General features: G+C 41.1%; 1 protein-coding gene across 5 annotated transcripts in view; it reads left to right on the forward strand.

Moving 5' to 3' along the window:
* stab2 (stabilin 2) overlaps positions 1-17,013 on the forward strand; it is a 181,108-nt gene that overhangs the window by 123,263 nt on the left and 40,832 nt on the right. For all 5 annotated transcript variants that reach the window (XM_048549535.2, XM_048549536.2, XM_059652530.1 and 2 more), the window contains 7 exons: positions 2,017-2,157; positions 4,967-5,026; positions 7,821-7,997; positions 10,056-10,145; positions 12,150-12,296; positions 12,487-12,543; positions 14,600-14,726. In XM_048549535.2, coding sequence (XP_048405492.1) covers positions 2,017-2,157; positions 4,967-5,026; positions 7,821-7,997; positions 10,056-10,145; positions 12,150-12,296; positions 12,487-12,543; positions 14,600-14,726 — 799 coding nt within the window. The remainder of the gene's footprint in view (positions 1-2,016; positions 2,158-4,966; positions 5,027-7,820; positions 7,998-10,055; positions 10,146-12,149; positions 12,297-12,486; positions 12,544-14,599; positions 14,727-17,013) is intronic.

Consider the following 17,013-nt stretch of genomic DNA (forward strand, 5'->3'; position numbering starts at 1 on the left):
TGTCTACTTTATCCATACCTTTTGTCATCTTGAATACCTCAATTTAATCTCCCCTCATTCTTCTAAATTCCAGACAGTATAGGCCTAAACTGTTCAATCTCCCTTCATATGACAAATCCCTCATTTCTGGGATCAATCTAGTGAACCTTGTCTGAACTGCCTCCGATGCCACTACATCTTTCCTCAAATAAGGGAACAAATACCGTGCATAATACTTCAGGCATGGTCTCACCCATGCCTTGTATAATTGCAACAATACTTCCTTCCCTTTATATTCTATTCCTTTAGCTATAAAAGCCAACATTCCATTCACTTTCTTTATTATCTGCTGTACCTGCATGCTATTTTTCTGTGACACATGAACAAGGACACCCAGATCCCTCTGCACTGGAGCAGAGGTCTCTCCCCATTTCGAACATGGCTCACCTTCCTATTTTTCCGATCAAAATGCAAGACCTCACCCTTATCCACATTAAATTCCAACTGCCACATTTTGGCCCATTCTCCTAACCTATCAATATCCATTTGTAAGATTCTTATTTCCACAATCCAGTTTACTGTCCAGCCCATTTTTGTGTTGTCCGCGCATTTGACCTTCTGTCGCTGTACCCAAATCATTAATGGAGATTGTAGATAGCCATCCAGAAAAAAAAATCTATCCCAGCAGATGGTGCAGATATATGCAGTATTTGAATTTGAAGCAGGAGTAGGCCAATTGGCCCCTCAACCTGCTCTTCCATTCAATAAGATCATAACTGATCTGATTACGCCACATTCCTCTCCTACCTCAGAATCTATCCACCTGTACCTTGAAAATATTCAAAGACTCTGCTTCCACTACCAATTTGGAAAGAGAGTTCCAAGGATTTACAATCGTCTGTCAGAAGGTTGATTATTTTTATCTCTGTCTTAAAGGGACCATCCTTGTTTTTAAACTGAGACCTTCTAGTTCTAGATTCTCCCTCAAGGGGTAAACATCTTTTCTACATTCACCCTGTCAGAGCACTCAGGATCTTGTGTGGTTCGGTCACTCTCCTAACTCCCAGTGGATACAAGCCTGGCCTGTCCTGCCTTTTGTCAAGATACTATGTGCCCATTGGCAGGTATTAGTCTAATAAACTCTCCCTGAACTGCCAATCAATGCATTTACATTGCTCTTTATGTAGAGAGACCAATACAATATTATATGATTCGTGCAATGGAAGTTACTCGGAATGTTTCTGGTATGGGCCACTGCCATCTTTAATGGATGCAAAGTTACTGCCCGGTATTTCTCAGATCAGCCATAATTTCATTGAATGTTGGAGCAGACTCGATGGGTTGAATGGTCCATTTCTGCTCCCACCTCTTAAGATCTCCCAGCAACAGCAGGCTTCTGTGAGTGTACCTTGAGTTCCAAATTCATAATCTTTGTGGTTGAATCCATATCTTCCCTTTTACCATCTTTGTGACCTCCAGCAGTCACACAACCCTCTGGACTCCTCCAACTCTGATACCATATGGTAACCCCTGCTTCTATATCGTGCAAGTAGAGGGCATGCTTTCAGTTATCCAGGCCCAAATTTGTCGTACTGTCTCTCTCCTTCAAACCTCTCTGCATGTCCAACTACTTCTCTTCTCTTTTAAGATTGTACTTACCTAACCTTTACCTTTGACGGAACTTTTGGTCACCTGTCCTTCTCTGTTTCGGTATCTGATTGCAGTCCTGTGAAGCCCCTTGAGTCAAAGATACAGCATAAATGCAAATTATGTTGCTGCTACGAGTAAAAACTTACCTTCATAACCTGGAGTGTCACTGGGCACGGTGAATGGCTGCCCACTTCAGTGGAATAGAAACTAGGCAGACTCTATAATTGGCATCGAATCTATCCCATCAGGTAATCATTGAGATCCTGGAAGTGAAAATCTGTCATCACGGTTGTCAATGATAGATGTCATCAGAATTTATTTTGAAATGTATTCCGTGCTTTTTGACAGTGTTTTAATAGAGCCTCTTCCATGCCTTTTCATTGACAGAACACCTTGTATCTAAACCAAAATGCCAGGATAATAAACAGTGATATTATCAATGCCAACGGTGTGGTCCATTTCATCGACAAGCTACTCTCACCTCAAAACATGCAGATCATTCCAAAGGATGGTGAAAGCTACAAATATGTAAGGGATGGCAATGTTCAGAAAGTTAAAACCCATGTTAATTCAAAAAGTATCTGCTTGTGAAATTAATATAATCTCTTGCAGTAGAATTGGAACAAATATATTACTGATGATGATGAGATACAGGACCCTTGCCTCTGTGACATCAAAAGTCACGCACTGTCGAGACACAGAGACTAGCAGAATGGAAACATCATCTTTGAGGGCTGTGTTCAGTATTCTGTACAGTAGAATGCAAATAAAGAGCTTATAGGATTTGATGAGACTAAAGAAAGAGTTACACTTAGTTAAAGGAAAGATGGAGATGTTGTCAGAGCAGGACCAATCTACAGAGATAGTACAGCCTGATGATTACCATAATGATACCCAACATCAGGCCCCATGGTATTAGAATCCATGAGAGTGTAATGTGGGGAGGAGATGGCCAAGTGGTATTATTGCGGACTATTAATTCAGAGACCCAGGTAAAATCCTAGGGACCCAGGTTTGCATCCTGCCATGGCGGGTGGTGGAATTTGAATTCAATAAAAATCTGGAATCAAAAGTTTCAGGATGACCATGAAGCCATTGTCAATTGTTGGGAAACCTCTCTGGCTCATTGATATCCTTCAGGGAAATTAATCTGCAAAATAAAAAAGTGAAAGAACTGCGGATGCTGTAAATCAGAAACAAGAACAGAAATTGCTGGAAAAGCTCAGTGGGTCTGGCAGCATCTATGGAGAGAAATAAAAGTTAATGTTTTGGGTCCAGTGACCCTTCCTCAGAACACTTCTGTACCCAAAATGTTAACTCTGATTTCTCTCCACACGTGCTGCCAGACCTGCTGAGCTTGCCCAGCAATATCTGTTTTTGAAGTAAATCTGCTGTCCTTGCCTGGTCTGTCTTACGTCTGACTCCAGACCAATGGCCATGTGATTGATTCTTAAATATCCTCTGGGCAATTAGGGATGGGCAGTAAATGCTGAGCCAGTGACACCCACATCTTTAAAAGAAAATATAGATTTTGCAGTGTGGTCAGCACAAAGTGTCACACACAGAATGGCCAAGTGAGACACTATAAATAATTAGTAGGATTATTTTAGAGAATCAATCAAAATCATGATCTTTGGTTTTTCTGATCTTTCCAATTTCTAGAAAGCGGTTGTTAGATTTGAATAAGCGCAGCAGCCTCAATATGAAATACGAAATGAAATGATTTGTAATTATTTCACATGATAAATTTTTGAAATAGGACTTTGGGATTTCAGCAACACTTGACTAATTAACAATGTATAATAGTCACAGTAATAATTGACACTGAATCCTTAGCCTAATCAGAACTGTGAGTTCTTTATGGCTCTTGGTGGCTGTAAATAGCAGTTTTCAGTTTTAACTCATTTAGCAGACTTAATGGACACTTCTGTTAAAATAGAAGACAGTGTAAATCTGTTAAACAGAAAATATAATGTTGACACACTCATTTATACACTGTAATTGTACAGTGTCACATTGTAACTTCCTTTAATATCTAATTGAGAAGGTGGTGATGAACTACCTCCTTGAACTGCTGCAGTACATGTGGTCTAGGTACACCCAGTATGAAGTAGGTCACAAGCTTCAGGTATTTGACCCAGTGACAATGGGGGAAAGATATTGTATGTCCATATCGGGAGGGTGTGTGTCAGGGTCGATACTCTCAGATCTTCCACACACTTGCTGTACTTGTTCTTTGGACTGTTGCACACCTTGTGTTCAGGTAATCCCAAACTCCTTCAAAATACCAAACGTACCCAGTTAACAATTAACAAACAAAGCCCACATCAACATAAATAACATCAACAAAATCAGAAAAGGAAGATAGGGTGTCGAGGGAGGGACAAAATGTAAAGGGTGTTATTAGGGGAGCTAATGCATCGCAGCCCCTGCCACGGCCCCTTAAGTCTGCTAGCTTTGAGACTACAGGTAGACATTGTATTCTCCCACATTACGGACACAGACATGAACATAGCCAAGAAAGAGAAGTAGGCAATTGGGAATTATAATCCCTTCCACGGCTCATTGCCTGGACTTGTTCATGCTAGAACCTAGCTTTTTTTTAGTTGATTTGTTACATTCAGGAAGGAAGAAGTAAAACTGAAATTCCCAATTCTCTTCGCTTGCTATTTGCAATCTGTGTTTCTTTTTAGAAAGAGAAATGTGTTCCTAAGAGAAAGTAAGAACTGCCGATGCTGGAGTCAGAGATAACACAGTGTGGAGCTGCAGGAACACAGCAGGCCAGGCAGCATCAGAAGAGCAGGAAAGTAGACGTCAGTTTTCCTGCTCCTCTGATGTTGCCTGGCCTGCTGCGTTACTCCGGCTCCACACTATGTTACATATGTGTTTCTAAGCCCCCTTTATCTATAGTCGGTTTGACAAACTGGCAGCAGACTTTGGGTTCAAAAATAAAACCTATTTATTCACACTTACCCGGAGTCTGAATTCTACAACATAGAGTCACACACTAAAGAAAGAAACAACTAAAGATAGTCCACTTTTACGCTTCTGGAATGTATCCTGCTTTAGGGCAACTAGATGTGTGAATGAAAACAGATTGGGAATCAAAGCAAAGGATAGTGGTGTCCTTGTGTTTAATTGTGGCCTCTGATCACACTCTCCATTGCTTTAAGACTAAGCAACTCAAGGCTGCTTGCTTGATATTTTTTCTAATAAGAACCTAGCTCTTAAATACAAAGTCCAATGATTATCAGCCACTCTCAGTCAACTCTGGAACTGTTCTGATTTATTCTTACATCTTAGTTTCTAATATTATCAAATGTTTTGCTCTCTTCAGCCAAATCTCACAACTCTGGCAGCGCAGAACGGATATTCCATCTTTAGCAATCTATTGGAGGTAAGCAACATTTCTTTAGCATGACTGTACAAACATTGCTTGCTGTTTTGGAAAGCATGACAGTTCAGAATCAGACATCACAGATGGAGGCCATTTGGCCCATCATAGCTCGGTTAACTCTGTGATAGAGACATCCAATTAGCCCCACACTTTTTCCATCACTCTGCAAATATTTTCTCCAAAAGTCTCTGTCTAATTCCCTTTAGCAAATTACCTCCTGTGTCCCCAAATGAATCTGCTGCCATCACTTTCTCAAGCAATATGTTCCAGCTTGTATCAAGTACACTGGGTACACTGAAGTACTCTGGGTGTATGTCATAAAGTGCCATTGTACCACCGTATCATATGGCATGGTGTGTATTAATATGCATTAACTAGGGGGTGGGTGAGGCGATGATATTGTGGTATTGTCACTGGACCATTGACCTCTGGGCCCAACATAAGGCTCTGCGCACAAGGGGTAGATTCAATTGTAGTGATTGTAACAAAGTCGACCGGGGGACCTCAGAATATGAGTTCCCTGATTGGGCCTGTTAACCTGGTCCAAGCAGGGAGCCCTGGCGGACAGATATTAAAGGAGTGTCAGAGGTTCAGTTGATTCCGAGAGCTGACTCTGAGGGAGATGGATCAGCATCAAAGACTCTCCACATTTAAACAAAGGGTGACTTGGCAACCGGATACGGGCTTCTGTGGACTTACTTCATCACAGTGACAGCTAAATCAAAATTTATCCAAAAACAAAAAGCACTGGTTGGAAAACTAGTATGACTACCCAGTGGTTTGTGAAATTATCATCAATTGTAGCAAAATCCATCTAGTTTCCTTTTAGGGAAAGAAACCTGCCATTCTACATGTGACCCCAGACACACAGTAATGTGATTGACTCTTAACTGCCTTCCAAACAAATGTTGGCCTTACCAGGGACATCCGGCACTCTATGAAAGAATAAATATATTTTTAAAAAGTGGTGCGTGTTAAATTTGTCCGTTGTATTCAGCACCTCTGGGTTTCTCTGAATAAACAGAATTGCTCCTCCATACATTCACCTGCCTTTATATAAATCTGCTATTTGGTTATTTCCAAAAACTGTGTTTTAGCTGCAGCTTGACAGCCTCCCTGCTTGCACATGCTTGTCACAAGCCTGTATCAACCTCGTTTCAAGTGATTTTTAGACATACACACTTTTGAATATTGTTACTGTGTGCCGGTGCATGCAATGTTATCTGAAATTGAATTCTAATCCAGTTATCCATTACTTAGGAGGTACATCAACTGAGTGGAAGCGTTTGATAAAGGTGCAGTTAGCTCAGTTGAAGTCAGTTAGATTTTTCAGACAAAGGCTGCACTTGAGTATAGTAGCTATTGTTGCAAAGTGAACAGATGATCATTTCGAGTAATAGATTTAGATTTAGATTTTATTGTCAATATACTCAAGCACGGGTTACAGGAGTACAATGAAACATGCACAATGTGGCCATGCACGGTGCCACCTTAGTACAAAATACCTGGATACAAAATCTTAGTTACAGAAATAGAGAAATAAAGAAGTAAGTTAAAAAATAATGATTCAAAATAAAGGGGATCAAAAGCATACACACACACGTGGGCACTGGTAAACGAGCAATTCAAGAAGAAAGGAATTTATTTGCCATGTTTATTAAAATTATATTTGCAGTAGGTTCATCTAAAGACTGTAGCCTTCCAAAGAAAAAGTGATAAGGATATTGACAATCCATCTTAATATTGTAATTAACATTACAATGAATGAACAGAAACTTATCATGGTGAAAGTCAAAGGGAAAATGTGACTTGTTGGGAACACATCATTACTTCTTGTTGAGAACGTGGTTTGAGCACTGTTGAAAAAAGAACAATTAATCGCAACATCTCAAGGTCGAGCAAGTAGAAAGGGTTGTTGTAGCTGTGAATGCTTTGGTTTTATTAAATACTTGAGCATTACTGGGAAAATAGTTTTTCATTAACAGCAGCAGTAAACGGGGGAGAATGTCCTAAATACGGATTTGGAAATGAAAGGTAAAGCTGCCATAGCCTAACCAGACCATAGGCTGCTCTCTCATTAGAGAGAGACACCTCGTTGTGGTTTAACCTGAGGGTCAGCATGTCACATGCAAGGGGGGATGTTGAGAAGGAGAGTCCTTCATGGTAACCTCAATCAGTGGGGGAATTGAACCCACATAATTGGCATCACTGCGATTTAAACCAATCATCCAGCTAGCTGACTGAACATTTTCCATAGAAATGTGGAAATTAGAGGAGATAAATTATGTAGGTCAGTGCAGTCAGAACTTATAAGTTTATTTCAGTTCGTTGCAACTAAACATAAATGCTCTTTCAAAGTGCTAGCATCGGTACAATGAACCAAATGTTTCTGTGCTCTAAGTTCCTATGATAGTGAAGCTGCTGATTAATGTGTCTAATTCTGTACCTGGAGCACATGGCTCAGCAAAAGATAGTCCATCCATTGGTTATTCCCAGCCCAATAATGCAATGGGATGATTTGCCAGTGGGGTCTGTAACAGATATTTTACCAGAGATGCAATTACTGTACTGATGTGCTGAGTGAGCAAAGCACAGTGTTTTAATTCTCATCTCTAGATCTGCCAAATTTCATTTGCCCCAATCACCATATGCTAGCGTCTATGCTCAATACAAGCCTCACTGGCTGTGTTATTGACTGGTGATGATTTATTTTGGTGTAATTGTTTTATCACACCTTGCAAGTCTTGCTGTAATTAATCAGTGACGTCTATTCAGTTTAATTCTATCATTCCAGGAGACAAATCTACTGAGTATGATTAATGATCAAATGCACAGACCAGTCACCCTGTTCTTACCAAAAGACAGTGTCATGAAATCCTTATCAAAAACTCGAAAGAACTTCTTATATAATAAGGACAACAGAAAAGTTCTGATCGAATACCTCAAATTTCATATTATCAGAGATGCCAAGGTAACTTCCTCATCTTCAAACAGAATTCAAACATTGTGTGATGTGATACACATAAAGTGTTCGCCTTTATTCTACAAAGCATGTTGTTACGGTTCTAACTGCGGATTTTAGAATTGCGATGTTGTTTAAGTTGAATAATTTAAAATGGTGATGTTGGATGCAAGTGTTTGTAATATACTATACTTCAAAACAGTTCAATTTTACTGACATGTAAGCATAGAATACCAACTTGGAACGCATGCATGTGAAATTCCTTTAGTAGCTCCTGACTGTTTTATTGTGTGGTTTGTTGCCACACTATGAGTTTGGGTTCAAGAAAAGCTGGTTGAGATGATGTCAAGCTCAACAACTGTCTCCCGGCTTAGACGTCAAAGTGACAATATTTGCTATGTATTAATACTAAACACTGCTGTACATGGTAATCATAGTTTTATTAGGTAAAGATTAATTTCTTTGTGTCTTTGTATCCATTTGCTCTTAAGTAGCTATAAAGTTCTGGTGTATTGTATCCTTCTCTGTTTTAACTCCACCCATAATGTACTATTTATGCTCAGTGATGTGTAGCTCTGTGAAATCGTTGTAAGTTTTCGCCAGGTTTCTAGAGCTCTTACACAACACTAAATTAAAACATTATGTTAAAATTACCCTAAATGGATTTACACTGTTAAAATAGCAGTGAAAATGGAATTTTATGATGATAATATGTTGAATTTATACATTGGCTTTAACATAGAAAATGTTCAAAAGTAGTTACAGAGTGACATTAGTTTCGTCTTTGATACCATAGCATAGAGAACTCAGTTCTGAGGACAGGTTGCACAAATTTGAATTGGATTCCATTGTGTTTGAAAAATTGAGAGGCTATTTGGTTAAGACATTTAAAATATAAAAGTAGTTAATTATTAGGTAGAGAAAATTATTTCCTCTGATAGAGGAGTCACAAATGATAACACACAATCTGAAAATTAGAAATCAAAACAGAAAGCATCCGTGAAAAGAGATATAGACTTTTGTTTTGACTTTCCTTTGGAACTTAATAAAATCATAGCATTTTCCTGATGCTACCAGATCTACCAAAGTGTTACAGGACTTTTGTTTTCCCATTTGGCCATTTAGAGGTGAAGCAGAAAGGGAAATGGGAATCAGGAACTGTTTCCCCATAAAGCCATGGATACCGGGAACAATTGGAGATTTCCCCTCAAGACTGAGAGTGATAAAATTTAGTTATGTAGGACTTCAGGGAAAAGGTGGTAAATGAATTGAGGTGCAGCTCAGTCAAAATCTAGATAGGCAGACAGCACAGTTGTGATAATGATACAAATAAAACAATCATGATGTAGCTATAGAGATTAATTACCATTACAATTATATACAAAATAATAAAAGAATTACACGTAATGATCATTTCAGCCTATAAGTACTTATCATAAATTACAAAATGCAGGTCTCTTTAATTTACAGAATATAAATGTCTTCAGCATCCCAGCATTTTCTATTAAAGTTTGTCAATCAATTGTTATTAGGAGTTCATTAAATCCTCTGTCATCTGGGAGCTTGATAAATTCGGTTTCTGGGCTGTCTGTTTGTTCTATTTATCATATGTCATTATATCATATTTATAGAATAATATATTTTGTCTTTAATTTCATCACACGTTTGGAGATGGAGCTAATGGGATTCAAGAGGTATGTAAGAGTAGTTGAACATTGGATCAAGTCTGCAGAGCTAAATTTTCTCATTCCTGTGGGCTCTCCAGTGAGGCCTAGCTATCCAGATTGTGACTGTTTTAGATGTGTTCTGTTGGCCTCAAAACAACTGCAAAATCTTGTGATCAGGATGAGGCAAAGTTGAAATAAGTATTTCCAATCCTTAGATTGTATCAGTGATAATGGGAACTGCAGATGCAGGAGAATCCAAGATAATAAAGTGTGGAGCTGGATGAACACAGCAGGCCCAGCAGCATCTCAGGAGCACAAAAGCTGACGTTTCGGGCCTAGACCCTTAGTTGTCTTTGAGATTACCATTCAGAGGATTTATTGCCTGGTGTTGTTTCTCCAGATTTTGGCAGCGGCTCTTCCTAAAGTCGACTCATTGAAGACGCTACAAGGTTCTGACATCCGCATTTCATGTGCTCGACGAAAAAATAAAGTGAGTATAAGATAAACCTTCTGGATGTTTTCAAGCCATTTGAAAAGTAAATGCAAGACATTTCCATGTCAAACTGTGAGGTGAATCTGTGAAGCCACATTTTCAGTGGACAGTGCCGTTGTCAGGCAAAGGGGCGGACGGTACAGAAATAAGGAGAGATTTTTTCACTCAAATGTTCATGAATCTTTGGAATTTTCTACCTGGAGAGCTCACTTATTATGTTTATTGAAAACAAGATCAATAGATTCCTAGAGTCTAAATGAATCTTGAGGGATGGGATTGGGTGCAAAAGTAGAGTTGAATGATAAACTTGGCCTCATTGAGCAGTGGAGCTCCAAGGAGTATTAACACTTGTGATGCCAAGTCATACGAGGTAGTGGGCCAAGTGCTGGAAGATGGAATTAGGATAGCTAACTGACACACACTCGATGAGCTGAAGGGCCTTTTCTGTATAATCTACTCCTGCTCCTTCCAACTTTCTTTGATTATTATTTTCTTCTTCATTTTTTTTCATCCTGAGTGAGCTTCACTGGCAATCCTAGAGTTCACTGTCCATCCCTAATTGCGCGTGATCTGAGAGCCTTCCTAGGTAATTTCAGGAGGCTAATAAGAGTCCACCATGTTCTTGTGGGTCTGGAGTCACATGTAGGCCAGAATGACTAAGGATAGCAGATTTTCATTCGTGAAGATGGCGTTAATCAACTGGACAGGTTTTTATGACAATTGATGGTAGTTTCATAGTACTAATACCAAGACAAGCTTTATATCTCAGATTTATTGATTGAATTTAGATTCTGCCAGCTGCCACAGTCAAATATGAACTTAGCCTCCAGAGCATTAGCATGGGCCTCTGAATAACTAATCCAGTGACCAACATCTCCCCTTTAAAAGGGCAATCAATAATCTCAAAACCATAAAATAATGGACCAAAAATATGCCATTAAGCCCATCAGGTCTACTCCACTGTTCAATGATATCATGGCTGGTCTGATAATCTTCTGTGGGAGATTTCTACTAAAATATTATCTGGCTTGCAGTTGCATTCCATTCCTGCAAATATCACACTTAACTGTTACAGCTTTTTCCATCAGTTATTTCTGCTGTATCTCACTCTCTTGCACACATGCCAAAAAGACATACACATTTATCACATCTAATTTGAAAGGTAAACTATTTTGGAAGCTGAAAACACAAAATATGAGCAGGGAATGGTCAGCACCAGTGCAGAGAGAGTTAATGTTTCATATCTCGTACCTTGCATCAGAGCTCCAAAATGACTGAGAAGTATTGGACAGGATAAGAAGGAAAGAAAGGAAGGGAGGTCTGTGCATGGGTGGAAGGCAGGAGGGATTTAATGAATATCAGACTCTTTGCTCCCCCCAGCCACTTGAAAGATGGGAGATGTGAAATCATTGAACTGAATGTTGAGTCTGGGAGACTATAAAGAACTCAACCAAACCATGAGATGCAGCCCATTAAGGGGCTTCATTGAAGCAGTTAATGTGGCCAGGGCGATAGTGTGATGGTGAATGGAAATGAGAAGTACATGAAAGACCAACCCAGAAGACTTCCACATTGAGAGACAGATAAAGGACTCATGTTTCCACAGATTATTTTTCCCGACAAGTTCTTGCCTGAAACTATGGGGCTCCTTTTCTATCAAATATGGCAGACTAGGGGTCATTCCCACTCTTCTCACCTGCTTAGAAGTTTTCAAAGGATTTTCAGGTTGATTAATAATCTCTTTGGCCGTGTCCTGAACTCCCCTTCCATGCCCTTCAACCTCTAAGGTAGCCCTATTCTTTCAGCTCAAAGGCTGAGACACATTCACAAAACGCCCTGACTGGAAGCCCAGGGCCTTATTTAATTCAATCAAGCTAACACCTATAAGGTCAATGCACAAAAACCAAACGCCTATCTTCCTCATTCGATGAAATCCATGAGCTATTGCTTTCCCAGGTTTTGCCACAATTATTTATCATGTGCTTTGCTTGTTGCCCCCAGGGTGAATTGTACCTATACAGAAGGAATTGTAAGATTACACAGAGGTACCTGGAGTTTGATTCTGGTGTGGCTTACGGCATTGGCTGTCTGATGACCCCTCGAAATATTGGAGCTCGTTGCGATGACCTGTCATTAGTTGACATTTTGGTTTGTATATGCGTGAGGGTGACAAGTTTTTTAAAGTGATTGATTCTGGGGCAAAGGAAATCACAGGGGTTGATTATCTGCCTGTTACTGCAGAGGAAATGTTGGACTGGAGGGAAATTTTGACATGAGGCTGTTGAGTCAACACCCATGGGTCCCTACAATGCAACATACTTGTTTGTGTTTCACACAGGGAGACTGCGGAAGCTGCATAAACACTCCAGCCTGTCCCTCTGGAAGCCGACCAAAGGTAAGGCAGCTCACTATTGTCACTTGTCATCCTTCAGTTGTCTGCCTCTGCTGGTCAATAAACCTCTGATCTATGACTCAATCAAATAGTAAATGTCACCAGACTGATTACTTCAGAATTGCTGCAGAGCTCCTCAGGGGAGTATCTTAGGCCCAACCATCTTCAACTGTGTAATCAGCCACCTTCAAAAGGCCAGAGTGAGGATTTTCACTAATGATTGGACGTGTTCAGCACCATTCGTAACTCCTTAGATATTGAAGCATCTTGTGCCCAAATTTTGGCAAAATGCCAAAAAGTGTGTCCAAATGCCAAACAAAAGAGAGCTTGGAGTGCAGGTACAGAGTTTGTCAAAAGTGGAGTCACAGGTAAACAGGGTGTGAAGATGGCATTTGATACACTTGCCTTTATTGGTCAGTGCATTGAATGTAGAAGTCAGGAGGTCATGTTGCAGCTGTACAGGGCATTGGTTAGGCCACTTTTTGAATACTGCATTCAATTCTCGTTTCCCTCTTATAGGAAAGATGTTGTGAAACTTGAATATGTTCAGAAAAGATTACCAAGGATGTTGCCAGGATTGGAGGAATTGAGCTATAGGGAGAGCCTGAATATGAATCTTTAGAATCCCTACAGTGTGGAAACAGGCCGTTCGACCCAACAAGTCCACACCAAACCTTTGAAGAACATCCCACCCAGACCCATCCCCTAACCCTAACCCTATCCCTGCAAGCCTGCATTCCCCATGGCTAATGCACTTGACCTACTCATCCCTAGCTGGAGCTAATTTCCATAGAGGGTCAGAGTCTGAGGGGTGACCTTTATTGTGGTTTATAAAAATAATGAGGAGTGGACAGAGTGAACAGCCAAGGTCTTTTCCCCAGGAAAGGAGGGTCGAAAATCGGAGGGCTTAGGTTTAAGGTGGAGGGGAGGGATGTAAAATGGATAGTTGACAAGGCTTCCTCTACATTGGGGAAACCAAGCGGAGGCTTGGGGACCGCTTTGCAGAACACCTCCGCTCGGTTCGCAATAAACAACTGCACCTCCCAGTCACAAACCATTTCAACTCCCCCTCCCATTCCTCAGACGACATGTCCATCCTGGGCCTCCTGCAGTGCCACAATGATGCCACCCGAAGGTTGCAGGAACAGCAACTCATATTCCGCTTGGGAACCCTGCAGCCCAATGGTATCAATACAGACTTCACAAGCTTCAAAATCTCCCCTCCCCCCACTGCATCCCAAAACCAGCCCAGCTTGTCCCCACCTCCCTAACCTGTTCTTCCTCTCACCCATCCCTTCTTCCCACCTCAAGCCGCACCTCCATTTCCTACCTACTAACCTCATCCCACCTCCTTGACCTGTCCATCTTCCCTGGACTGACCTATCCCCTCCCTACCTCCCCACCTATACTCTCCTCTCCACCTATCTTCTTTTCTCTCCATCTTCGGTCCGCCTCCCCCTCTCTCCCTATTTATTCCAGAACCCTCTCCCCATCCCCCTCTCTGATGAAGGGTCTAGGCCCGAAACATCAGCTTTTGTGCTCCTGAGATGCTGCTTGGCCTGCTGTGTTCATCCAGCTCCACACTTTGTCATCTATAGTTGACAACGTACATTCTATTCTGGGCCTTCCAAAAGCCCTAAAATGTACATCTAAATAAGCATGGTTTGCACAGCCCTATGTTGGAGTCTATTTTAATATACAGGAGGGATTTTAGTCACTCGTCCTACTTATGCAAGTGTCTCCTTTCCCATCAATTGATGTAGAGCAGCATGCCCCCCACCTGCACCACCCCTATTTTCAAGGCCCAAATGCATCTGCAGCATAGAAAGGAGGTCATTTGGCCCATTGTGCCAATGCTGACTCTGAAAATGTTACTCAAATTGCTCCATGACCCTGGCAGCTTTCAGAAATCCAAAGTATTTATCTAATTTGCCAGCAGGCCTGTCCTTGGCAAAATAATATTGTTGCGATCATTTCTTCTTGAACTTAGTTCAGCCTGTATTGTATTAGAGTTTCTGAAATACAATTGCGGAATAACTCTTTACTTTGTGATCTTCAGGCAGAGAAGAAGGAGTGTACCTACAAGAACTTTTTCCATGCTGATGTCGATGGTTGTCAGTATGAATGTACCTTTGTGATTTGGAAACCTAAATGCTGCAGTAATTACTTTGGAAAGAATTGCAAAGGTGGGTGAGGAATTTAAATTGGGCTGCCCAATTTGATAGTGTGCTGCCTTCGGCAAATTTCTACTGTTGATTCCTGGGTTATGGGTGACGTAGACAAGGACAGCACATTTATTGCCCACCCCTTGTTTTTATATCCTCTTGTGGCCTTGCTTCTTCCCCATCTCTGTAACCTCCTTCAGAATAATGCTTTTAGATTGCTGCACTCCCCCAATTCTGGTTTCTTAGAAACATAGAAACTAGGAGCAGGAGTAGGCCATTCAACCCTTTGAGTCTGCTCTGCCATTCAAATAGATCATGGCCAATTCTTTACCTTCTACCATATTACAACAATCTTCTTACCCCTGTGGTAGGGAATGATCACCCTCTGATTGAAGAAATGTTTCCTCATCTCAGTCTAGATTAGCCTATGCCATATCCTGAGTCTGTGACTCCCCACAGGGAAAACATTCTCCCTGCATCTAGTCCATCCAGCCCTGTTTGAATTTTATATCTCTCAATCAGATCTTCTCTCATTCTTCTAAACTCCATTAAATGCAGGCCCAGTTTCTGTCTTCATAGTACAGTACTGCAAACTTCAATGCCAGCCAAGTGAATGTCCACTGCATTCCTCTATGGTAAATATAACCTCTCAGGGGTAGGGAGACCGAGACTGCTTGCAAAACCCCAGGTGTTTACTCTCCCAGCCCCCCCCCGTATAACTGGAGAACAACAAGCCAGTACTCATGTAGTCACCCTCCAAACCCCCACCCCCCACCATTTGGCCCAATGGCTCAAACACTGATGGCTGCTGAGTCCCTCCACTCTGCAATTTCTGCCAAGGGTCTCTGTTTCTATCCTTCTTTCCTTCTTTAAGATGGTCTTTAAAAGCCTTCTTATTTTGGTTCTTTGTCTACATGTGTAGATCAGTGTCAGGACCTTGTCTAATAATCACTCCTCTAAAACACCTTTGGAACATTTTAACAATGTTACGACCTCTTTATAAATGCAACTCATTGTTACTCTGAGCAGGTGATGTTAGATCTTTACTTTTTGAACCATTGCAGTTCTTATGGCGAAGGTGTTCCTGCAATGGCTGTTATCAACCGCAATGTTGACCCAATGACAATGATTGAACAACAATAAAGGTCCAAGGTGGGATGGCGCATCACTTGAAAGGGATCTCAACAGTAATGATGTTCCCTTAACAATCCTGCTCTTGACCTTCTCAGTAATAGAGGCCATGGTCACGCATGTACGTATGTTGGTCTTTTACAGGCCTATATGTCTTTGACAATACACATGACCAACTTACAAAAATAACATCAGCAATTGGGCCCATATTTTATGACATAAAATCGGCAAGCAACACTTCCATTCTGTATCAGCATTCAAAGCACTTCATCCCTTCATTAGTTCTCACTGCATGTTCCAATCTCAGTGTGGTGTTGTTACAAACTAATGTCTTGCAAGATCCAATATTGTATGAAGCTTTGCGCAGGGCGACATGATGTATTGCTTTAGTCACTTCCACACAGCATAGAAAAGGCCCTTCAGCCCATTAAGTCTGTACCAGTCAAAAACAGCCATTAACATTTCTAATCCCATTTTCCAGCACGTGGTATATCCTGTGCACATCGAAATATTTCTTTAATGTTTGAGGATTTCTGCCTCTACCACCCCTTTAGGCAGAGAGCTTCGACTACCCACGGGTTAAAATGTTTTTCCTCACATATCCTCTAAATCTTCTGACCCTTATCTTAAATCTACACCCCCTGTCATTGATCCCTCCATTAACAGGAAAAGTTCCTTCCTGTCTGTGCCCCCTCATAATTTTATACATCCCAAGTGTATCCCTCCTCAGTCTCCTTTCGTCTCTCTTCATAACTGAAACTCTCTGGCTCAGGCAACATCTTAGAATAAAATCAGATTGTCTACTGTGTGGAAGCAGGCCATTTGGTCCATCAAGTCCATACTAACCCTCTGAAGATCAGCCACCCAGACCCACCCATCCTACACATCTTTGGGCTGTGAGAGGAAACCGGAGAACCAGGAGGAAACCCACGCAGATACGGAGAGAATGTGCAAACTCTGCACAGTTACCTGAGGGTGGAATCAAACCCAAGTCCCTGGCGCTATGCTGCCCTGGTAACTCTCCTCTGCACCCTCTCCAGTGTTATCATGTCCTTTCTACGATGTGGATTCCAGAACTGCATACAATACTGTCGTTTCACATAGTTCCCGCAAAACGGGTTTATGTTTTTATGAGATAGAACATAGAACATAGAAAAGTACAGCACAGTACAGGCCC

The sequence above is a fragment of the Stegostoma tigrinum genome, chromosome 18 (assembly GCF_030684315.1).
Source record: "Stegostoma tigrinum isolate sSteTig4 chromosome 18, sSteTig4.hap1, whole genome shotgun sequence".
Classification (NCBI taxonomy): Eukaryota; Metazoa; Chordata; class Chondrichthyes; order Orectolobiformes; family Stegostomatidae; genus Stegostoma; species Stegostoma tigrinum.